Here is a 24,607-nt window from a genome sequence, read left to right as displayed (position 1 = left end):
GAAGCGAAGCGATAACGGTCGTATCGCGTCTATACCACGTTCGCCCTAAAAATGGGGACAAGTTGTAAACTCTTCTTAAAAAATGCAAACACCAGATAATCCAACTCGTAAATCTTCGATGCTTTCAAATCTACGGTCGTATCGACGACCACTCGATCAGACATGCGGCTTGTCCTCGTTTTTAAAACGAACATGCTATAGCGCGCAACACGGAAAATGGGGGATCTACTAGTTGTGCCAGATCTGGTCGGAGAGCTGTCAAAAACTCTAGCGCCCGGATTTTTCCGGAAATTTATCGGCGTCCTTTCGCCCCCGGCGATGCCGTCGTCCACTTTGGCGAAACCCGCCGTAAGTCTCGTCTCGGAGGGCGTTCCTCCTGCGCCGGCGGTTCCCATCGCAGAAGAACCCGCACAAAAACGGCGATAATTGCCCCAATCCGGCAATTTCCTTTTTGCCCCATCTCGGAGAGCCGTTTTCGGGGCCGACTTGTTTTTGACAGCGTCGACGACGAAGCCGTAGTCGATTTTTTCGCTCCGGCCGGAGCAACCTTAGGAGCGCGGCCGTGCACATTCGTCTTCTTTGTCGTCGTCTCACATGTTACGCGGTGCGGGGGCGGTTGCGTGTCTCCCCGAGAGAACGGAACCACCCACGGCCCGCGCGGGGGCTTTGTCCGGCGCGCACCCCGCACGGCACTCTGCGTTACGCCGCAACTTGAATATTTTAACTATCTTGGAGAAAAATGCCGCGACGGCTGCGCTCGGACGGTGAAATATGGGCCCGTCCGGAGGCCGAACTGCGGGAATCCGTTCGCACACGACGGGAGGGGTGGTGCGGAGGGTCTTCCGTTTTCGACGGCATCGGGGTTTTTCCCTCCGACCGTCGAGGATTTTTCGCCGGAGGGGGATGAAAAATAAGGAGGTTTCGGACCTGGTGCTCTCGGGGCGATCAGTCTCGCTCACCAGAAATCGATCTCCGACTAGATTTGTTTTGTTTTAAACGAACGAAATAAATACTCAACGTTATTTAATACGTATCATACAAAAGTGCTCCACTTCCTGAACCCGACAGAAGAACTTTGAGAAGATTACTTTTAATGTTATTTTAATGTGACCACCACGCCTCGCCGCCCCGACACAATAATTTTATTGCCGAGGGTTGACTTTCAGCGGCGCAAGAATGCTTCCCAATCGGGGCAGGTGCCGAGGGGGTGGTGTCAAAAGGAGGCTGACAGGACCCACCGTCAAGTTGTTTGAACACCTGAGATCGACCGCGAGAATAGCACCTCCGACGGGTGACATTCCTTCTTAAATTTTTATTACTGGAGTTTGCACTAACATTTGAAACCTTCTTATTAAAAAATGGACAACACTTTGTGAATGCATTAAAAATATCTTGTGTTAAAAAAATGTTGAAAGAAAAAAAAATCTCATCTCGGTTTGTCAAGATTTTGATATACAGGGTGTCTCAAAATTCGCGAATTCCGAATTCAGAGCGTTATAGGGGATCACTTCAGTAGTCCAAATATGGAAATAAAAAGAAATCGGGACTCCCCCCACAAAAAAAAATTGGTCTGAAGGTGCACTCTTTGAACTGGGTCCTTCCCTACCACGCTCTGATTTCAGAATTCACGAATTTTGACACACCCTGTACATATGTATGTATTACGAGAATTGAAACAAAAATCATCTTGGTTCAAATTTGACACCCTAAAGTCCGTTGAAGATAATTCCTGGATAATTTCACAATGATGAAGAACATCAAAAATCCAAAAATCGTCAAAATTTCCCAAAATTTTTTGAACAATCTGGTTTTCGAATGTGTGACAGGACCTTGGCACGCCACTGGCGATTTTAACCCCCCGCCTGGAAACCATCCATTACGGTCAAGATTCACGTAAACACCCTCGCAGGTTTTTGGGGGATGACTAAGCCCGACTTCGATAGAATTACAATCTAATCTGCAGCTGAATAGGTGTAATTTTTAACACCCGACCCCCATAAAACGACGAAAAAAAAAAGAGTGTGGCCGTAGAGATCCTTGCGCATCTATAGGTACTTGGTGGATTTAAAAGGCGATTGTGCCCCCAAGTCCGTAATGCGATTACTGTCAGAACGGTGACGAGGGGACCTCATTGTTATGGTCGTAAACGACGTTTTGCGAAATTTACCATTTATTACGAGGAGTGTTTTCGCGGAAGGGCTGGCGAGAGGGTGACGCGTTCGCGGCGGTTCCTAATCAGGGATTTAATTTTTTATGTGATATAAACTGGGTTAGATGCGCGTGCGATTCGAACCGTCCGAGATATGTTGCGAAGGAGTGTACCTGGAAATTATTTCGGAATTAGTGTAATTCGTGGAATTTCTCCGGAGACGGTTGCTTCCTCACGATCCCGAATTGGAAATTTCGCGAGCCCCTCTTTACCCCAGTCACCTATTTGCGCCCTCCGGCCTCTTCCTCTTTAATATGAATCCCGCCATCCCGTCGGAAAGTCGGGAAATCCCGAAGGACGCGAGTCAGGACCCTCCCGAGATCGTCGAAGCATCCGCTCCTTTATCCTTCTTGATTTAAAAGTTGCACGAGTGGAACTTTTCCGTTTCGACGTTATATATATATATATATAGAAATTTTTTCCGCCACCGCCGCCGTCGCCCGGCCCTCCGGATCGATCCCGGTTTTCCATAAATTAATTCCGTGTAGCGGAGACGGTCCGCTTATTTCGAATAATGGCTCTGACCCGCACCTCTCGAATTTCGTTCCGGTCCTGCATGCACGCGGTTATTAGTGAAAGAACCCCAGAATGTCGACGCGGACCCCACCCGACCGCACCCCACGCTCCCTAATCGCGGCCGGAGGGGCGCCCTTCGTCCGGCCGTGACACATCGCCCACCCACGGTCCCCCTTTGTGCCCCGGCGACGGGGACGAGCCGACACACCGGCCTCGTACGCACCGTCAGACCCGCCAAGCTCGGGGGCGGCCGCCCCCTCTTTCGGGGGCACGCGATAAGCCCGGCTCGCCCCCGACGCGGACACCCCCGACTCCCAAATGCCAAAACTGCTCACGCGGCAACTACATTTTTCCTTTGTCTCCCAGAAACGCCAAAATGACAGTTGCGGAAAATACTACATGACAATTGTGAGGTTAATGATGGATCATCATCCACCAAACAATTGAATGACAAAAAAATGTAAAATGTTCGCGATTGAAAAAATATCGAAAATTGGTGGACACAAAACAGAGCCCTGAGGTGCACCAGAGCTAATACTAGAGGAAATGACCCGATTAGGGAATACGCTCCTAATATGGAATAGCGACGTATCTAACAGAATAGGGAAGGGTTGTTCCTAGAAATTTCACTCAACACTCTCCCTCTGCATAATCAAGGGTCAGTGTGCCCTTCGATAGGCGTCCATCAAAGACAAGAAAATTTTTCACGCTTGAGCTCTAATATTTATGGGGGTTGTTTTAAAAACAATATCTTACAGTTATGACCCGTTGCCAAAAGGTCTAGTTTATTATACAGGGTGTTAGTAAATGGTTGGGAATAAATTTCGGGGTGAATTCCTTATGATAAATATGGCTTAAAACCTAAATAAAGTTTTTCGTTAAAATGAGTAGTTTTCACAAAAAAATAAAAATGAACTAATTAGAGAAATTCTCCAACAGTGGACTACATTTTTTTTTTTTGAGAAAACTACTCATGTTAACGAAAAACTTTATTTAGGTTTTAAGTCACATTTTTCGTAAGGAATTCACCCTGAAATTTATTCCCAACCATTTTCTAACACCCTGTATAGAGATTTTTTGAATTTAATCTTTTTGGAATGACATTTTTTTGGAGTGACCTCGTTCTTAATATGGAATATTGCCGTATTTCAAAAGAAAAGATCAAAATCTGACTCGTCTTCTTCATCAGAAGTTGATAAAATGTCATTGCCATCCTCCGACGGTCCATCTACGGAGTACATTCCATAATAAGAATTCTTCTTAAAAAGTTGCGTTTTCTGTTTCTTACGTATGAGTAAAAATCAGGAAATTGTCTTTATGTTGAAGACTGTTTTGACTGTTTTTTGGATTAGAAATAAATCAAAATCACATTTGAATGTATCTATTTTTATTTCGGTATTTCATAATCGCGTCATCTCTACAATCAAAGGACAAATCAACACGTTTTTGCTTACAAAGCTCTGTTGCATTGTTCCATTTCCATGAAGAGAAAATGTTTTGTTGGTTACAAAAGAGATGTGACACGTACGCATGGCGCTCCTCAAGGCTCCGCGCTTGGTCCCCTTTTCTTAAATTTTTATCACGTTTAAATTTTACATCTGGTACTGTCGTTAAAATGCTGCCAAAAAAACCAAGTCGATTTGATTTCCGACCGACCCAATTTTGCATTCTTAAATTCTGGACCGAAATGTCCGAAACCGTGGACCCCCAGCCCCGGCGCGTCACGTCCTCCCCCGCCGCCGCCCCCCGCCGTCCATTATCCCTTTGTGCACTCGGGGAACCTCAAAAGAATTTGAACGGACGCAGGGGTTATCTTTTGGGTTGAGGTCGGTTCGCGACTTCTTTCTTTGACAATCATAGCCTGTCGTGTGTTCGTGGCTCGAGAGAGGGGGGCGGCGTCCGCCGGTGGGGATGGACGCCTGCGTCGCGCGACGCGAGACGAACGCAAGGAATCATTGGGCGGGGAATATCTCGTCAGTTGCCTTTGACACGGCTAGTGTGACGGATGTCCGCCGCACAAAACAATCGCTAGTGAAACAAACGAAAAAGACGACAGCGCGCCGCCTCCTGCGACGAACAGCGCCGACAGAAAAAGGGACCGCGGACCGTCCGAGAGAAACTTGTTTTCGGGGGGGCAGTTCGTCCAGACGCTACTCCTGGGATAGTATTTTTTTGTTGTTGTTGTTGTGCGAGGACGTATTTCGAACGGGAGATTTTATCTGTGCGCTGGAAATTCGGCAGGACCCGGTCGGTGACGTAATAAAGCCTGACCTATCGCAACATTAGAAACAGTTAGTTGGTCACGGACGTTTCCAAGGATGTCTAGATTCGTGCATGTGTTTTAACGGGGGGATTTTTCGTTCGGATGACGCCGCCGCTCCTTCACTAGGTGGGAATTTCGAAGATGTCGGCCAAACGTAAGCCAAGTGCCATCATCCAGCACCACAAGGTAAGGCCGGTGCGGTCGTCGACGGGGGACCCCCGCGAGGGGTTTCCCGTGGAGGACCCGCATGACACTGTTTACGACCCCCTCTTGTCATGATTTATTACCCGGGGGACATCAAGAATGCGAACGTGTTTGCGGATCGCCAAGAACCAGATAAGAGGTTAACCACACTCTCGACGCGTTTTTTATCGTTTTACGCACAGTATTTGTCGCTCACAACACTTTTTATCTCGTGTTGTTTTGGTAGTCAATTAGCCGGTATCTCTCCGGTTGGATACCCGGTCTTAAATCCCGAGATAACTTCGATTGACACATGACGAGTCCTCCTCCGACCGACTGTCAAAGGGGAAACCCCCTCCACTCGGCGGGTCGGGGTGCGAACCCGTTTGGGTGCCCCTTCTTCCTCCCCGACGTTCCTAACCTCACTTTATTGCTCGCTTTTAAGAAATTTCTATTAATATGCGAAAAAATTGGGTCAGCGCTATTTAGAGACGACGACGGTATGTGCCAGTCGAACTTTCACGTCCTCCCATCCGGATTTCGAGTGTGCAAACTCGGAGTTTCGCTCCGGGGATTTTTTTACGAGCGCCGGAAGTCGGCCCCGTTAGCTGATCCAGGCTATTTCTGGCCGTTTCGGCCTTCTACAAATATAAACTTGCATACGGAGCGCGTCCTTTCTTTGCATTTTATATTTAATCCGACGGGTGGGGTCTGTTGACCCTGCCCGAATGGTTTGCTCTTTTCGTGACGGCCGTTCCTCTAACCTGCTTTTCCTCCCGCGAAAAAGATGAGCGATCGGACTTGACTTCCCGCGCCGGTGACGTCACACACAGGAGGACGTCGACCGGCGACGCGAGCGCACCCCTTTTCGAATTTAGGAGAGCCTCGTCGACGTTCCTCTGAAATTCTCATGAAAATAAAACATTTATGTTGCAAGGTAGCGAATAATGTGTTGCTCCGGATCAATACTCTATCGCTAAAACTTTGCCGAACAGAAAGATCAACACGTCTGATCAACTGCAAAATTATAACTTCACACAAAGTTCGGAGACTCGATGTTTCGTCTTGTGCAGTCTTTTTTTATTCCTCCAGTTCGTGAGATATTTCCTAAAGATTTGTACATCTCTTGGCAACATTTCGTGGTCCTTCAAGAAAAATACTTATTTCCCAGTGACCAACAGAGCATCAGGAGTACTCCGATCAAGCATTTTGTTCTACTTTCATTGATCAGCGTGCTTCTGGGGTTGTGGCATTGTTAGCGGGGCCGATTAAACTGTTGGCGAAATAATCTGTGCAAATACCCGGCATGCAGCGTAGATTGACGGATAACTCCTTTCTAATCGGTTCCTTTTTTGTCCGTTCCACACCGCGAGATCTCCCAGTATGTAATTTGTCCCGTAATTACCCTTCCCCGTTGTTCTTTAGCGGCGTTTTATCACTTTTGATCCGCCGCCACTGGTGATTAGAATATTATCCGATACGCGTCTAGATCGGTTTCGTGAAATTTCATCTGTAACGAAACCAGAACGCAGATGCCATGGGGGCAATCTGGCCACGCATTCATGCAGAAACTACAGTTAAGTCACACATTAACAATCCAGACTCGCTCTGACCGATAACGTCCTTATCTCGGTGGCATTGTCGGTTTCGACGAATCCGTCGTCCCTCATAGTTTTCCCCGAGCGAACAGTAACAAGAGAAAAGAAAAAAAAAAGAGGAAAAGTCAACATGGTCGACGTTTTCCGAACGTGTCGCGGTGAGCTTTTGTCCCGTTTACCCAATTACACGGTTGGTTAGGTCGGTTTGGATCTCGGATTGTTGTACGTCGAAAGTCGACTTGGAACCGATTCGATTTTTACGTTATGTAATTGAGACATTGTCCGAAGTGGATTTTATTGGTTTTGATTATATCCATGTGGAATTGTTTTGTCAACGTTTGCGGCCCGTAGAGGTTGCACCATGGACAAGGTCAACTAGACGAGTTGTTCAGCTTGTGCAAGTAGCTTATTTGCATAAGCCTGCAAGCTGCATGATTTGTTTAATTATAGATCAGTTGCCGATCGCTCTGCCCTGCCAATTTCGAAAAATATTGCTCCTCTCGGGCCGTCACGGCTACGTCCACCAATTTGGCGTGCGCCACCGGCCCAACGTGCCAATTACTCTCGAAATCTCAAAATAAAATCCAAAAAAACACTTCCATTCCATAGTTCTCTTTTAATTGTTACTTAGTTTTTTCAAAGCCTTCAAATGCTTTTTTTAACATTCAGAAGACCTTCTTCTTCCATGCATTTCAGATCTCTTAAAACTCTTCCGATTCTATTTTCAGAGATTTCCTCCAACATCTCAAACGTGCGGCTTTTACAGCCTGGTCTGACTCCTCCATTCGGTTGTTCCGTTTACACTGGAATAATTTGATTTGAAACCCTCGCAGGGGTAAATCCTTACTTCTCCTCGGACGACCGAGGCGCTACAACAAAACAAAAATTCAAACAGTTTGACCAACAGACGGAAAACTTGCCACCAAACGATCAATGTTCACAATGCCGAGCTGGAAAAACGAACGAAAAAAACCTTCCCAACATCAATAAATCGTACGCATTGTTCGGATTTGAGCTTAATTAAACGATTTCCACGCAGCGTAAAAACCTTCGTGATTATCGGAATATTATAATAATAATAGAAATAGATAAGCACCTGTTGAATGAATCCTGTTGTCAACAAGGATAATTGCAAAAATTACACCGCAGGTGTCACGGTTAATTTTTCTATTCGCAGTTTTCCAATGGAGTGAGGTTTTTGTGTGGCGCACAATTACGGAATTTGTGCGGTTCTCCATTGTCGGGAGGGACAATGGAGTCGACAGACGTGTTTTCGGGATGCGATAATCGCTAAATTGACCCACATTTTCCGATATCGCTGGAAACGCGCGCAAAAAACCTTCCAGATTCACGTTTTTGTCGTCATACATGATCTGCAGCGTGTCGAGTCACACGAAAATGACACACGCTGTATATGCGGGGGCGGGGGACGGCACTGTATCGGAGTTATTTACTGTCATTAGTTAATTTCCATTTTATCGATCATCCCGGCGTGGCGATGGAGTGACATTATAATGTAGGTGGCGGCGATGTAGTAGTACTGACCGGTGTAGTTTGGGGGTTTGTGGGGGTTCACACAGGGGCGGCCAGTCCGTGCTATCGATCCGGGTGGCACAAGGCAGGTGCACGCACATCCCGGCCTGTCCCCGATGGCCCGGGGCGCACCCCCTCGCTTATCTGCCGCCACCCACCCATTACACACGAACGGCACCCCCATGGCTGTGTCGCAGCCGCACAGACAAGACGCCCTAATGAACCGAGGACAACACGGGGACCGGAGCGGCGCCTTGGGGTGGTGGTCCGACGCCACCCCACCCACCAACCACCACGTCCAAATTAACCGGCACGCCATCGGGGTGCAGAATTTTCGCGCGATTTCCGGCTTTTCTTGACCTTAATGTTATCGATTTTGGCGCGGCCACGGGAAAATGTTCGGTGGACGGGCGATTTCGACTTGGAAATGCATGAGTCATTATGCAAATCGGGTCGGGACAAAGTGCAATGTCGGCACCTTGGTTGACGGAAAAATCGAACACGCGGAGGCGACCGTTCGATCAGAACTGTCACAAACTAACAACGGTCAGTTTTGGGGGCGATCGATTTAACGAGTGGTCACCCTTTCACCTTTTCTCTCCCAGATTTTCCAACGAAAATGTGTCTTTTTTCCTGGTTGCGGCTTCGCTTTTAATCTGATGCCGTCGCATCGAGTGTGTTTCCTTGGGATCAGGTTCCCCGTCAAGATTCACTTTATTCGCAGATGGTTCATGTAACCACACTTCACCGCCTGGACAAGTGGCTCTTCACTCTGGCACGATGATGTGCGATAATGACTGAATTTCGCCGTAGAGTCCATTGAACTGTTTCAGTTCATCTTATTGTACCATAAAGAGTTTAGAGACCAAAAAATCACAAAAATGATTTTGAAAACATGCCAAAAAAACACTTAGGTAAGATCCATAATTAAAACCTGTCGAAAACATTTACCTTCAAAGGTGCTTGAGATTTTTATTAATCTCAATAAAATAGTGCTAACGATACCGGTCGAAACGACCCTTTTTAAATATTTCATTAGTCTAATTTCCTACAACGTTGGCAACACTGCACGAAATAATACAGTAGCGGTGGCGACACTGCTCGCATGTAAGTCGCTTTAAAATTAAAAACTAAATTATTCAAGCCCGAATTAGACGCTATTCGTAGTTCCCTTTTAATTTGTTGCTAAATTTCGCAAAACATCCAGTAAAAAATTGAGGTTATGTTGCGTTCCGCCGGTTGACTCGTTTTTCGCAAATTCTCGTAATTACCTCGAATCGTTCGTAATTGGCGCATCCAGTAATCGCACCGAACCCACCAGCAATCACATTTAACGAAACTTTTGCACGATTCGCCACTATTATTCTCAAATTTGAACCGGCATTCATACGTCACACTTAACCACTGTGCAAACCTGGAGATGGCGCTGATTTTGTCGTATTTATTTTTAATCGTTTGATCGCAACCGACTACCAGTTAATTGAGTATTCACCCTGCGAAACTCGTTACAACGTCGACAAAAATAAAACGAACGAAGGAAAAAAGAAATTTTCCTGCGCTCGGAATTAAGTTTGGAATGGTAACTTTGGCGGCCCTGCCTGGTGACATCCCTGACAGATGTGAGGTGACAGCTTGTCACTGTCGTCGGTTCAAACCCAGGGCTTCGCCGTTTGCGCAATCGACGAATTCAAACGGGGTGAAAGTTGCAAGTGCGGCTAGGAGTCCGTGGTTTACGTTGCAATTCGAGCAGATGGAATCGGTGCGAACAAGTTTGTCCGAATTCTGCGAGAAAATGTAAGTTTCCGGCGACCGTGCGAGCGCTAATCCCGAGAATTTCCCCTTTTTAGTTTTATTTTACGGCATGAGACGACACCGCAACCGGCGGATGGAGTTTCAAAAAAGACCATTGTAGCAATTTGTAATTCGAGAGGCGAGAGGTAACAACAACGCGTTCTAGGCACTTTTTTGTACCGACAAAGAATCTGATCGATTTTGCATATGAAGTTAACAACACGGTTATTATCAGTTCTGCAACACGCTACCATTGTTTCCTATAGGACTGGTGAGGCTCGTATTACGTCTAGTTCAAGAATATCCATTGACAATCACGTGTTCCACATGTTAGTCAACAGCTCGTCTCACACCTCCGCTTTGCTGCATTCCGTGCGTTTTTCTTCTTCGCCTCTGCCGTGGAGAAGACGGAGGTTCGTTTTGAGTTTTGAATGTTTTCAGGGTTTGTCGTCGAGCGAAGTTCTCCGATAAGTGATGAATTTTTAATTGGCGCGCTCCTCGCGCGGCCTTTAGACACAATTTCCGGCCCTCGTCCTCTTCATTATTGAGAAGTTCCGTTGTTGTAAGCCGTTATCGCGCAATTTATAAACCCAACATCGGGATGTCTTTGGAGCGCGCGCGACGGCGACCGATCCTTTATCTCGTTCCAACCGACGAGTCCGACGCCGGATCATAAAAGCAACAAGGAATGGAATTGTTCGCCGTAAGCAGACGACAAGTTGACGGGCGTTTTGTTGAGATTGCGGATTTTGCAACGGCGAGGGTCAACGTACACCACACACAAGATCCCACTTCAATACACATCCGACGAGCAAATACTTTTAATCCGCCAGACGAGCGCGTAATTGAAGATCCCGCGCTCGATACCGAATCACACCGACTCATTTAATAAACACAAAGAGAGGGAAAAGGGGATAATTAGGTTGCGTGTTGCGCCGGGCCGGGGACGGCGAAGAACAAACACGCGCCCACTTCCGAATTGAAATTGTGTTTGTGGATGGCCCCGAGGAAGGCGGCGTAATTTCGGCCGACTTCCGACGAAACAATAAACCCCCGAAAGAATTTACGTGGAATGGCAGGTGCGAGGGATGTTTCGCGGAATGCGGGGGATTCGTGCCGACATCTGCCGGCCGCCCCAGGACGAGTCGACGGAAAGCGAAGATGTTTGCGGAGCAAACGAACTCCGGTCGCGGGAGACGCAATTAATGCTGCGAAAGGACGCACCTGCGACGAGGGGGATGGATCACGGACCGGGGGCGGTAAACGACGTCCCACCGACGAACTTGCGAATAATTTTTATTCGCGCTCCGCGAATCCGGAAATTTAATGATTTCCAAGCAGACGTAAGTGGAACAAGATGTCGAGCAAGTTCGACGTGCAACAGGTGTTGTTTTATGTTTGTGGCCCCGACACCGCTGCCACCGTGCTCGCGACAGGAAGCAGCCACCTAGCAATTTTCGATGGGACTCGGGTGTGGCCGCGCAGCGGGACCAGACCCTTCGATGCCAAAACACCAGACTCTGTGTCAGATTCTCACTTGACTTATTCTAGTCTTGAAGATGGATTGTTTCTTTTTTTGTCATTTGTCACAAGCTTAATTCTAATTAGATTTGTTTGAAAAAAATTGCATAACATGTCTAAACACGAATAAAAGGGTAAACAATTTCTTTTTATATTCCCGAAAAGGATAAATATGCTATTCCAGACTAGAATACCACCCCTGTAAGTTAACAAGAACCGTGTCCTTCACTTTATGCGCCGCCACATCCCACCGACCGCTGGACACGGCAAACGACAACACGCCGCAGTCGTGGTAGTTTTCCGGCCCCACCGGCTACTTCCGTCCGCCTCCCGCGACGTCGTCTGACGCCGCTGCGGTGCACAGAACCTTACGCACCTGTTTGCTTTTATTGTGCGAGTGGCGGCGCGAGATTTTAATTGTGCAGCGGCGAATCGATGGGAGTTTTCTTGCGCGTCCGTTGACTCCGGGATCGGTAACGGAGGCCGACGTCTTTATTACTTAACAATTAACTTAATAACTCGTTGCCGGCGAGCCGTTATGCAAAACGCGCCGGTGCAAGTGCATTGTTCGCCTCTTAATTGCGTTTCGATGTTTGGGACGACATTGAAAGTAGCGCCCTTATCGGTGACCGCCGCCGGAAGAAAAAGGCAAGATAACCGGCGACGGCTGCGTCGGACGAGCGTTGCGCGTGACTTGCGAGAATCGGTCGCACCGTGCTGCTGTCTTTGAATCGTTTTTTTTTCGTGGCTTGGAGTTTTGCCCGGATTTGCGTTGATTGGACCGTTGCGATGCCATCAAATGAGGACTAAATGACGGAGCGCGGGCAGCACGCAGATGCAGCTGTTTACCGCAGACAACACGAAAAGGCCAGGCCTCGTTTGTATCTTAATAATCTACACTTTTCAACTTCCTGAGAACGTTACTCACGACTGTCTCATCGTTAATGTAAACACCATTTTCTCCATCACCCGCGAGTTATGCAACCAACAATACGCCGACCCTCCGACTCAATTTTTCTCCAGTTCCTGCACCATCTTCGCGTTCCTAAATCACTCTTCGACGGCTCCTTTCCCGTCGTCCGTTGTTTCCGAGCAGTTGGCCGACTGCCATTCCTCCGGTTCGATTTATCTCTCCGCAACAAGAACACCTCTTTCTCGTCGGTCGTTTTTTTTCCGACACGTCGATTTTTACGGTCGCGCAACGACCCAAATTAGTGCCGAGTTTCGTCTTTAATTGCCGAAAGCGCGCCGCCTTGCTCGCTCGTTATCCTTCATAGACCGATATAATATCCGATTTTGTGAAGCGTCATTACGCTCAACATAGTAGCACAAATTAGCGGGCGAGCGCTTTGCCCTCTTCACCTGGGCGAAACGGTGCCGCCGCCGCCTCTGCCGCCCCGTAAAAATTCCGCAGCAGTAAAGGAGCAGTTTTATTGCGGAGGCCGAGTTATGTGTCTTCTGTCTGGACGTTCCCAGGCGAGAGGAGCATACAGAAACGCATTCACGTCCCCTCGAATTAGCAATGCATGTAATGAAACTGTCTGCCGGGTTTTATTGTTCTCGCCGCACCGCGGCCAGTTTGCGGGAGGGCTCCTCCGCGGACCCCTGGGCCCCCTTGGGTACTCAAAGGGGGGACACGGCGATAATCAAAGCGGGACCGATAAACAGCAGGTTTTATTATAATTGTTTTATTATAAGCGACAATAATGATAATAATAGTGATAGTAATGATGCCAAATTTAATTTTGTGGCTGTCTATTTTATTTCCCTACTTATTCCTGTACTCCTGTACATTTTTATTTATTTATTTTTGTTCCAGTCGTTCATTTCTTTAATAAACACAGACTAATTTGAATTTGAATTAGACTGTGTCGACTGTACAGTAATTGTTTGTTTTTAATTCCAGATCCATAAACGGGAAAAACATTGTTTTTCCAGCCTAAAATTTTGCTGTAATTGTAAGAGAGAATCCTGAGAAAGTCTAAATATTTATGTTGAAATGTAAAAGGTGAAAAGATAATAAAATAAATAATAATCAATCAATATTATAATCGTGTCACTCGTTGGGATATTGTTGTCACTTGTGACTCTTGTCATTTACTTTTTTCTAGCCTGATAAGAGTTAGGAGACTTAATAAGAACGTCAAAAATTGTGTAAAAAATACCTAAACATGTTCTGTCTTTCAAGGTAATTTAGATCTTTATTAATCCCAATACATTTTGTGTTAACGATAACTGATTTATGTAAATTTGCCACAATGTTGGTAATACTGCACGAAATAATACAGTAGTGGTGGCGACACTGCTCACCCGTAAGTCGCTCTAAAATTAAAAACTAAATTATTCAAGCCGAGTTACGACGTTATTCGTAGTTCTCTTTTAATTTGTTAGTAAATTTCGCAAAACATATCTTTTTGCGCGTTCCATCTAGTAAAAAAAATGAGGTTATGTTACTTACATTCATTAGTCGAGTCGTTTTTCACAAATTCTTGTAATTACCCCGAATTCTTTGTAACTGGCCCATCCACCAACAGCACTAATCATATTTATTGGGAGTTTTGCACGATTTGTAACAATTATCGTCAAATTTAAAGCATCATTCGTTCCTCGCAGTTAACTACTAATGCAAATTTCGAGATGGCGCTGATTTTGTTGTAAATATTTATTTTTAACCGTTTAATCGCAATCGACTACCGATTAATTGATTATTCACCCTGTGAAACTCGTTATAACGTCGAGAAAAAACAAAATGAATAAAAGAATAAATTTTCCGACGTTCGCAATTAAGTTCGAAATGACCAATTTGGCGGCCTTGCCCATTGACAGGTGACAGGTTGTTATTGCTGTCGGTTCGAACACGATTCTTTTTAAACAGTTAAACACGATGAAATTTGTAAGTGCGGCGTGGAGTCCATCGATTACTTTGCAATTCCAGCAGTTGGAATCAGTGCAAACAAGCCTGTCGGACTTTTGTGAGAAAGCGTAAGTTTCCGGCGACGCGACCGTACGAGCGCTATTTCCGAGAATTTCCCAGTTTCAGTTTTAATTTACGACACGAGAGGCAACGACAACCGCAAGAGCCCTGACGAAGTCTAAATACGAAACGGAATAGTAAAAATAAAAAGATAATAGTACGGATGATAATCAGTCAGTGTTTTGATTACATCAATCGTTGGGGCACTTTGGTAGGAGTGCTAGATGGGCTCCGACCACTGGGGCTCTTATGCCTTGATATACTGGCGGCGAAAATATGAAAATGGCGATGTTTTCGCGTCGGGCGCCATTTAGGGAAAATTTTCCGGCCGCTAAATTTTCCCGTCTATTTTTAGTCTTTGGAAAACTCGAACCGACGTGTCTCGGGACAAATTGCCATTGTTCCCGACCGACTGGAGGCTAATGACGTGAATTGGGCCCTCATCGAGGACTAAACAGTAAATCACGGCGACAAAAGCGACGGTCGAATCATTAGGCCCGCCAAGACGGAAAGGTGGATCGAAGTGGGTCATCGGGGGCAGATTCGATAGGGGCGGGGTGGAGCGGTCTAATTAAAAAAGTAGAGACGTTCCGTCCGAGCCGAAGCACGCTAATAAAGTGTGATGGCTCGATATTTATTCCCGCAATTTAAAATTATAATTGCAGAGTCCTAACTGGTGTTTATAATAATTACGCGAGGTTTTTTCTTCCTCTGCGTGCTTCGCGGAGCACAATGGAGGCGCGATCGCTACCGAAGAGTTTGGTTTTCACGGTTTTTCCGTTGGTTGTTGCAGGAGAACCTGTCGACTCCGGAGTCGTCCGAGGCGAACGAGGAGGATCATTTTTCCGGTGAGTGGTACCACTGGCTCTAGTACCGTCATCTTCACCAGTCCCAACCTCATGATTTTTGTTTTTCCGATGGAGGTAGAAACCTAACACTCATACAAATTAATCGACATGCCTACCTTGTGTCTCCTTAATAGGCAAAATTCACGCTTTTTACTGTTGAGTAGCAGGGTTGGTACTACATCGCAAATTTGGACCGTTTCGTCGACGAAGCGGTCCAATTTTGGTAGTATGCTGTGGTAGTTTAAGCTAGTTTAGTTGTGGAATGTAAGCCAACCCCGCTAACCGTGATATGATTGGCTGTGCAGGAACCGGAGCTATGAAAGACAGCGACAAGCTCAAGCTGATGCTCTTGGCGTGGAACTACCACAATCAGGCCCAAGGTAACACAAAAAACACACACCCAAACACTTTGATTGTTCTCTTTTGTTTTGTCAAATGGTTCAGTCATAAGTCAGTAGCATTTAACATCCCATCTCAATGACACGACCTTCGCACGGTACTAATACCGATCGTTGGTGCAGGAAACAGGAATGGCGACATCCCGGACCTGTCGTCGGTCCCCGGAGGCGAGGAGATGGCGGGACTCTGGGCCCAGTACCACTCCGCCCTTGGCCTGGCGAAAGGCAAGGCCACGCCGCCCACCACCAGAGACCAATCTGTGAGTACCGTACCGGGGAAGCCCCCGTCACTTCTCCCTATCGATCGCGGCGTCCTCGAAAAACACATTTACATCGCGACGAGCCTCCAGTTGCACTTTATTACGGTTGTCGATGTGGAATTTAGATTACTTCCTCGTGTGCAGCTGTTCGCGTTGAATGATAAACTCCGTGTCAAGTTCGATCCGGTGTTTCTAGCCGTAAAATTCCTCGCCGGATAATTAGAGGTTTGCCGTTTTTGGTATGTAAAGTCCGATCGCTCGTTCCAGAGTCCAGTCAATGCCGACACGGGGTCAGCCCACGACGAGACCAGCTCCAGCGGCAACAAAGAAGACGAAGATGATGACGACGACGAAAGCGATGACAAGATCGACGCACAAACGCACGACCCCGAACGACTCAAAGCCTTCAACGTAAGTGCAGTCATTACGGAACGATCGGCGCGAGATCAAAAAGCGCCAAGACGACGTGACCAAGGCTGTCCACCTCGATCGATGGCTTCGCGATGCATCACTCGCGTCGCATTCCGACTCGGTTATGTGACCAACGCGTAATGCAACATTTACGTCTCTCTGACAACACCAGATGATGCGGCGAAACTCGAATTCTTGCTCGCACTGCTGCACCCGGAGTCGTTCACTCCCCGGTGAAAATTGTGTCGAGAGAAAATCTGAATGATCTCACAACTCCGTCAAAGTGTGCCTAACATTAGAAACTTACAAACATACATTCAAAATTACCGTAAATGTAGTTGCAGAAACTCACAAACGTACCAGAAGGTACTTTTTTATCTGGCGGAAGGCGGTAGTAATGAACATTTTTAAAAGTCTGCAAGAGACATAATTATATAACCTTTTTTCAATGGGGATTCCATAAAAAACGTTTTTTTTTTACAAATTCCTAAACTGGAATAGCCCTTAACGAGTTATGCACTTCAAACAATGACAAATCTGCAAAAACTATCAAAATATAACAAAATATGGTATTGATTTGCATTTAAATTCTGAATTTTAGTTAATTTCCTTTATTACCGACGGAGTTTTGGAGCACCGCGTTCGCAGATTTAAATTCATAACCTCCAAATTGTCAATTATTAGCCACTATTGATACATTATGGGTTAATTTGTGAGCGTTTGATGTCCGTCTGTGTTGAATTTTCTCTTAAAGGCGCCTAAAGCCTTGGTCATTTGTCGAAAATTTCAATTTGCGAAAAAAAAAACCAAAATCACTTCTTGTCTTGTTTTTTAAAACGAAATGAACTGTTTTTTTATTGAATTAATTTGTACGGTTCGTTTTTTTTTCACGGAGCCATTTTGCAGATGTTCGTGCGGCTCTTCGTCGACGAGAACCTGGACCGCATGGTGCCGATCAGCAAGCAGCCCAAGGAGAAGATCCAAGCAATAATCGATTCGTGCACGAGGCAGTTTCCGGAGTTCGCGGAAAGAGCCCGGAAACGGATCCGCACTTATCTCAAGTCCTGCAGGAGGAACAAACGTGCCAGAGACCCGAACTCGCCGTGGGACGCGGTGAGGCGCCCCCCTTTCTCCCCTTCATGCAGGATCGTGCAATTAATGCTGTTGCAGACGAGACCGACCCCGGCCCACTTGACTTCGGTACAAGCAGAACAAATTTTAGCGACGGCCTGCGAGAACGAGAGTCACAACGCGAAGAGAATGCGATTAGGTCTGGAACCGGTCAGCCAGCCGATGCCGATCCTACCGGGCGCACAAGTAAGATGATTGGTCCGTGCGAGAGGGTGCGATGATTTCTGACTGATTTTTTTAGCCGACCGACACCACGGCCCCCATCAACCGCGGCATAGACTTCTCCAACAACACCCCCGTCAAGATCGAAGTCGACTCGGTCTCGACGGCTTTCCCCTCGTCGACGACCCCCTCGACCACCCCCAATTCGGTCTCGAAGGGGCTGTCCCTCACCCCCGACCTGAAGACGTCGGCGATGAGGTAGTGTTGCGTTGGCGCGAGAGATCGACGATCGATAATCGAGATTTTTCAGCGTGTCGAACGCCGCCGCCTTGGGGGCGACGGCTATGAACGGCATCGGCATCTCGAGCACGGCGGGGTCGGCGCCGACGGCGATGTACAGGCCGAACTTCTCGCAGGCGTTCCAGAGGGCCGGTCCGTATCCGCTGTTTCCCGGAGCCAACCCGTTCGGCACCGGGACGGGGCTGCTCACAAATGGTTAATATAATTCCGCGGCCGGCGCCGCCGCCTCAAAAGGACCTAACTGAGCGTGTTGTAGGTCCAACAGACTTGAGCATGAAGCAGAAGCCGCTGTTGAACCACAAGCTGAGCACGGGCGAGATGGCGGCGGTCAGACAGCTCATCACGGGGTACCGCGAGTCGGCGGCCTTCCTGCTGAGGTCGGCGGACGAGCTGGAGCAACTCCTGATCCAGCAGCAGTAGACTGTAGTCGAATGCCATAACTATTGTGTACATTGCAGAGATGATAGGAGAGTATTTTATCCACTAGGCACGAGTGATTTTAGCACTAGTACTATACTGTTGATTCACTATTCAAGATGCATTCATTAACTTGGGACTGTTGTAAACTTTGTAAATATGACTTTTACTTATGGATTTTTGCTACTTACGAAGAGGAAGGAAGATGCTGAATTTATGTACAAACGAGTTTCCTAAATAAGTGAAAAAATATTTATTTATTAGAAGTTAGAAGAACTATTCTATTACTACAGGGGAAATTTTATTATATTTGATATAAATGTTGAGAATTTATTGTATGAATTGACTGTACCAAAGACAATTGTATATAATCTTTAAAAAGTCGCCGATGTTTTTGTAATTATTGAGTATTTTCAAAAGAGGGTGAAAATGATTCTACGAGTGTAGCGATGATTCCAAATTGAACGACCGGGGGTTCCCCACGACGACTCGGCCGCTCTTCGAGTATATTTTCTGAGGAATCCTCCTAGAATTTTTTATAATAGGATCACATTTTCTATCATTTCAAAGGTTGACATAGAATTTTAAAAAGTATTTCTGTGATTGTTAGTAAGTGTGTAGATATACTGAAAAATCAGGAAACATCTTACAAATTTTTGTAATCTATGTATCTGTTCATGTATATTTCAGACATTCCAATGTATTTCTGAATGTATATAATTAAATTGTATTTTGATCTGAAATCACTGCCAGATTTTGTGTATCAATAAATAATGTCCGCATTATTTTATTTTTACCTTTTTTCGTTTATTTTTTCGCGATCCAACGCAAAAGACACATCACCGCATACGATTCCACGCAGGTAAGTACTCATTATCCTTTGAATAAATTATTACACCACACTCTCGTAATTCCCAACAAAAGGATTCTTATTGGAAATCAAGGTTGGCGCCGGTCAAACATCGTGGTTACTATGGTTACCAGTAAACAAAGGACAATTGTGGATGATAATTATCCTTTTAAAGGACAAACGTACATCAATCGAGGAGAGGCCACGTTTGTATCAATCAAATTAAAGACGTAAGACGCAGTCATTCACATTTAAATGGAAAAAAAAATCATTTCTTACTAATCTGAGGAAATGCGTCATTCGGTAGGGAGTTTTTTGAGAAATGGTGATATAAATGTAGCAAAATGCCCTTTTCTTTGTAAATATGTTAGTTTTAGAGTGATGAAATATAATAATAAAGTCGTACAGTCTTATTTGTTTTAAATCGACCGCCTGACATAACCTCAAAAACTGCCACAAAACATAACCTATGCACATAACCTCTCGTCGTGTCCACGTTTTGCCGTATTTCACGTAACAGAAAAAGTCGCCCCACACTCGGTCCGTCCTGAAAATGGGCAAATTTTCGAGGGACCGGCGTGACATTTTTTACAGAAAGGCCAAAGAGCAGGGCTGGCGGGCCCGCAGCGCTTACAAACTCCTCCAAATCGATGAGAAGTTCAACATTCTAGAAGGTAAATCACTGTTTCAGGTGCAGAACGCGGCTAATTGCGCTTGCAGGTGTCACGAAAGCCGTGGACTTGTGCGCCGCCCCCGGGAGCTGGAGCCAAGTGTTGTCGCGGCGCTTGTACCTGGGCGAAACGATCGAAATCAAGCCCAAACCGAAGTTGTTCTACACCGAGAATGAGGATTACGTCACGGAAGAGACGGTCGAGCTGGTGCAGAGCAAGCGAAAGAAAAAAAAATTGACAAAGGGTGAGGCCAGTGGGTCAAGTCAAGAAGCAAAAGTTGCACCCAGCAGGAATGAGGATGTTAAGATAGTTGCCGTGGATTTGCAACCGATGGCGCCCCTGCCGGGGGTCATACAGCTGCAAGGGGACATAACTGAGTACAAAACTGCAGAGGCGATTATTGGGCACTTTGAAGGGGATCAGGCGGATTTGGTTGTGTGTGATGGGGCCCCAGACGGTAAGACGCTTGTGCGATCGATGCCGCAAATATTTATCCCGTCATTTACAGTTACCGGTCTTCACTGCATTGATATTTATATTCAAGCCCAGTTATTACTGGGGGCGCTACATATTACTTGCAATGTGCTCAAACCAGGGGGCACTTTCGTCGCTAAAATATTCCGCGCTAAAGACTGTGATTTGTTGACTAATCAGCTCTTGATGTTGTTTGAAGATGTTGTAACAGTTAAGCCGACCAGCTCGCGAGCTTCCAGCATCGGTAAAAACACAGTTTTTTTGTAACGTTTTTATTTTGTTTTTCCATTACAGAAGCCTTTGTTGTATGCCGCAACTACAAACCGCCTACAGATTTCGACCCTAAACTGATAACCCCCTTTTTGGACGTCTCCAACAAAGATTTTTCATCCCTCTCAGGTGTCAACAGGATAATTATTCCATTCCTGGTTTGTGGGGACGTCAGCGCGTACGACTCTGACACAACTTACCCCCTCCAAGTATTGTATTTGTATTAATTCGCGATTATTTTTTCATTAATTTTTTTAGCTCGACGGGGAGGAGCCGTATCAGTACCACCCACCTGTGCAGCCCCCGATAGCGCCGCCTTATTATTTCGTAGACGATCCGAAAGCTAAAAAGAAAAATTTTGGGCAGGAGAAGAGCGTTGAAGATGCTGAGGTTGCGGCAGAACCGCAACCGGATTCGAACGAGCAAGAGAAACTTCACTCAGATGATGACACAACGGTTGAAATTGTCAAAAGTGAAGAACAGAAGGACGAGGAAGTGTCAGAGACGGGTGAAGAAGTTGTGAAGCCGCCGCCAGGTGGAGTTACTAACGGTGAAGCGCAGTTGCCACTCGATGTGTCCGAAAAATTAGCAGATTTAGCGTTGAGCAACACAGTCGATCAGAAAACAGAAGAAGAGAATCTAGTTAATCCTAGGATAGATGCAGATTTTGTGGCAACAACACCATCTACCGGTGAAAATGAAAAACAATCATCGGACCAGATGTCGGTCGAAATATCAAAAGAAAGTCCACCGAGCAGCGTCACCACCGACATTCTCGCAGAAGATCTGCGTTACAGTGCTTCCGGTTCTTCTAGTTCTTCTCTAGATGACGGTCTGTCCATCACCGTGGCAGCAGACGAGCTGAGTCAACAGTCGAACATCAAGGACGAAGAGACTGAAGAGTTGGCGTCCGCCAGTGAAGACACCCAAGAGGCAAACCTTGCCACGTTCGTAGACCCCCACTTCGAGGACCTCCTCCAGAAGGTCACGAAACTGCGACAGAGGCCCTCGGAGAGGCGGTTCGTGGCACAATTTGGTTCGATAGATACAGATGAAGAGTCGCTTGTCTTTCTCGAAACTTTGATGGAGAGACTGGGGCTGAATCAAGGGTCCGAAGCGTATGAAACGCTCATTTTGAGACTGCTGGGGTCGGGGTCTACCAAGACTTGCACATGTTGGGCGTGGCCTTCGTATTAGTGTATTGTACTGTCTAAGTTTTAAATAAATTTCTTTCACGTCACTTGTTTTGATCAAATTCACCCAAAATCTAAAACGAGAGAGGTGGTGCAGGTGCTGTGCCAACAAGACGAGTGTGATAAAAGCGGAGACTCTAGATTTGACCACTGAGACACACCAAGTGTTGTGCTCTATAGTATGTTTTTTCCTGGTAGGCGGTTGCGCACGCCATTTACAAAATCCTACAACGAAATGCTACCTCCCTATTGGTTAGTGGAATAGAGTAACCAATAGGGAGGTTGCATTTCGTTGCAGGATTTTGTAAATGGCGCGCGCAACCGCCTATCAGGAAAGAATAGACTATAGATTGATGACTCATGTCTTCAACACATCAAGAGACAGTTATCAGTTATTTTCTGAAAGCCTGTACGCTCGTAAATGACGTTTATTCGCGATTTCGATAAAGAAGGTTATGGTGGAGGCGGCGTAGCCGATCAGGAGGATGGCAAAGGTACCTTCCACGTGAATCCACTTCAATTTGACAATGTCGTGCTCTTGGACGCGGTGCTGATAGAACTTTATTCCCCTCTGCACTGACATGTCCATATATTGAGACACCACCTACAAAACAAGAGCCCCATCTTCTAAATTTCCACTTTTGTTGCCCTCTCACTCTGTGCTCCCAGTATGATGCCAATCCAGCCTCGAAAACTCTCAAGATTAGATCATCCAACAAAGGCAAAAGAACCGAATTTTTCCTAACCACAAAAATACACTGCTCCCAGTAAATGTCTTGTTGCATAATTCTGTAATTTGAGATTACGTCTCTTCTGACGTACGGACCAACAGCGTAATGACCTGAAATTGCATCACAGAGGCGACCAAACAATTATGCAACAGTGTTACCATAAGGCAGTCTTTCTAGCGAGAATCCAAAGTTATGCAATCTTGACGCTGCCACTAAACCTTCTTCGTTTTTCACAACAAAATTGTTTTTAATGGTTTTGTAATCCGCCTACAATCGAGTTGTCAGTTTTTGTCGAAATGGTACTTACACGTACTTCTTCAACTTGTCTCAACGAGATGAGCCAAGCGTCGGTGGGAGCCCCCCAGGGAAGTCCACTGAGAGCCAAATCCTTCACAGTTTTGATCGCTTTCGTATATCTACAACACCAGACTGTCTTGCGTCGAATTTAAAGTGGTACCGTACCTTGGTACTGTCATAACACTAGCCAGACCGCTGCTATAAGTACTTGAGAGAAGTAACACAATCACCATGTTTAGAGCGATGAAATATTTCATCAGTCTGCTTTTCATTGGTATCTTAAGAGACTGGAGTAGGTACAACTGGATCATCGTCATAATGGAGTCGTTAAGGTACTGCCGACTGAAAACCTTCTCTTGTATGTTGTTCCATCAGAATCTAAATACTTTACTTATCGTTTTTGTACAGTAGTACGCTTAGAACAATAGTGTCGGATATGAGTACTAGTAGTAGAGCAATCCACATCTCGAAAGAAAAAGAGTGGAGAGGAGTTAACCATCCTGCCGCTAGTCTACAAAGAGGAATTAGAGCGGTACTACTACATATACTTAATTTTTACAGCGGAGCCGGTACTAAACAGGTAACTCCTGTTCGCGTCAAGGGTTTGGTGTAGTCTAAGAAGTTGTAGTACTCTTCCCAAGTGTAAATCGCGGCTTAAAATAAATTTCTATTTATCTGAGAGTTTTTTGCGATTTGGTAGTGGTACCATATCCGACGTCAACCTCGTCGTTCAATAAACTCCCCAAGATACCTATCCCGGTCCAGTTGTCGTAAATGTCGCCCCACAAATCGTCCCCAATTATGGTAAAAGCAGGTGTCAAGTTGTGCTTTTTGACGAATTCGAAGATGAGACTCGTTTCAGTACCGTGGAAAGTTTGGTTGTCCGCTCCTGAATCCAAAACAAGAACAATTCGTTTTTCTCGAGTTTTGTACAATATTTACCGACAACTGAGTACGGTTCATACGTGAAAGTACCGATTTTGAGTCGGCGCCCGTTTTGATTGGAGAGCTTGTCCGGGAATAAGTCGTTGCCGTAAAGAAAACTGCAATTGTGGGAGTACCACACGTCTAGAATTTTCTGCTCGTAGCTTCTGTTCTCGTCGCCGTACAAGTGCGTGATCAGGTCAAAGCTTTCAGTGTCGAGATTTGGGAGTACGACCACGAGATTGCTCACATATTCCAGTTGCTTGGTGTTGAACGTTTTTAGGGCGTCCGTGCCTATTATGATGTAACGGCGCACGTTGAACCTTTCATTATTGAGCCTGATCAATTTTTCAAATTGCACAAATAGGTCGGAGGCGTTCTCATGATGGATGAGCACGTCCTGACATCCATAATGTTTAAAAATTAAATTGGAATTTAATGTGTTGTTGTGTACTTCCAGGTAAATTGTCGGTATTGCTGGTTGCAATTCAATTTTATTGATGGTGTCGGTAAATACGAGGACGCAACGGGAATTGAAAAAATAACTTTTTAATAAGACTTCCAATAAAAGATTTAAATGGCTCAGGTGAACCATCTTGTCTCACTGCGAAGCTGAAATGTCACCGAGTTTCATGTCTGAATATGTAAATTTTCCTTCGGTAAACATTTCGTTGTGTGTTTG

At 45.9% G+C, this 24,607-nt stretch overlaps 4 protein-coding genes across 7 annotated transcripts in view; 2 read left to right on the top strand and 2 right to left on the bottom strand.

Annotated features, from left to right (window-relative positions):
* Positions 1-14,213, bottom strand: part of B4 — a 157,694-nt gene extending 143,481 nt beyond the window's left edge. The window contains exon 1 of the mRNA XM_069037026.1: positions 14,073-14,213. The gene's annotated coding sequence lies outside the window, so the exon portion shown is untranslated. The remainder of the gene's footprint in view (positions 1-14,072) is intronic.
* LOC138122733 (nucleolar protein 4) overlaps positions 1-19,300 on the top strand; it is a 109,213-nt gene extending 89,913 nt beyond the window's left edge. For 2 of the 4 annotated variants that reach the window (XM_069037019.1, XM_069037022.1), the window contains exons 4-12: positions 15,382-15,436; positions 15,742-15,816; positions 15,958-16,094; positions 16,362-16,505; positions 17,412-17,618; positions 17,676-17,822; positions 17,878-18,056; positions 18,109-18,293; positions 18,355-19,300. In XM_069037019.1, the coding sequence (XP_068893120.1) occupies positions 15,382-15,436; positions 15,742-15,816; positions 15,958-16,094; positions 16,362-16,505; positions 17,412-17,618; positions 17,676-17,822; positions 17,878-18,056; positions 18,109-18,293; positions 18,355-18,518 (1,293 nt within the window). In that variant the 3' untranslated portion in view covers positions 18,519-19,300. The remainder of the gene's footprint in view (positions 1-15,381; positions 15,437-15,741; positions 15,817-15,957; positions 16,095-16,361; positions 16,506-17,411; positions 17,619-17,675; positions 17,823-17,877; positions 18,057-18,108; positions 18,294-18,354) is intronic. The other 2 variants (XM_069037020.1, XM_069037021.1) reach the window with 2 other exon arrangements.
* Positions 19,301-19,817: 517 nt separating this feature from the next.
* LOC138122739 (putative tRNA (cytidine(32)/guanosine(34)-2'-O)-methyltransferase) lies at positions 19,818-22,020 on the top strand. The gene is made up of 5 exons (XM_069037035.1): positions 19,818-20,039; positions 20,086-20,493; positions 20,545-20,754; positions 20,805-20,989; positions 21,039-22,020. The coding sequence occupies exons 1-5, from the start codon at positions 19,919-19,921 to the stop codon at positions 21,975-21,977; spliced, it is 1,863 nt and encodes a 620-aa protein (XP_068893136.1). The 5' UTR covers positions 19,818-19,918; the 3' UTR covers positions 21,978-22,020.
* Positions 22,021-22,361: 341 nt separating this feature from the next.
* LOC138122761 (uncharacterized) lies at positions 22,362-24,520 on the bottom strand. Its single transcript, XM_069037062.1, has 9 exons — positions 23,944-24,520; positions 23,708-23,890; positions 23,561-23,654; positions 23,393-23,512; positions 23,167-23,343; positions 23,018-23,120; positions 22,863-22,971; positions 22,630-22,814; positions 22,362-22,577 (listed from the first exon to the last, which is right to left on the bottom strand). The coding sequence occupies exons 1-9, from the start codon at positions 24,518-24,520 to the stop codon at positions 22,362-22,364; spliced, it is 1,764 nt and encodes a 587-aa protein (XP_068893163.1).
* Positions 24,521-24,607: the final 87 nt, after the last annotated feature.

Source organism: Tenebrio molitor, chromosome 2, assembly GCF_963966145.1.
Source record: "Tenebrio molitor chromosome 2, icTenMoli1.1, whole genome shotgun sequence".
Lineage (NCBI taxonomy): Eukaryota > Metazoa > Arthropoda > Insecta > Coleoptera > Tenebrionidae > Tenebrio > Tenebrio molitor.
This window is presented reverse-complemented; position numbering and strand designations above follow the sequence as displayed.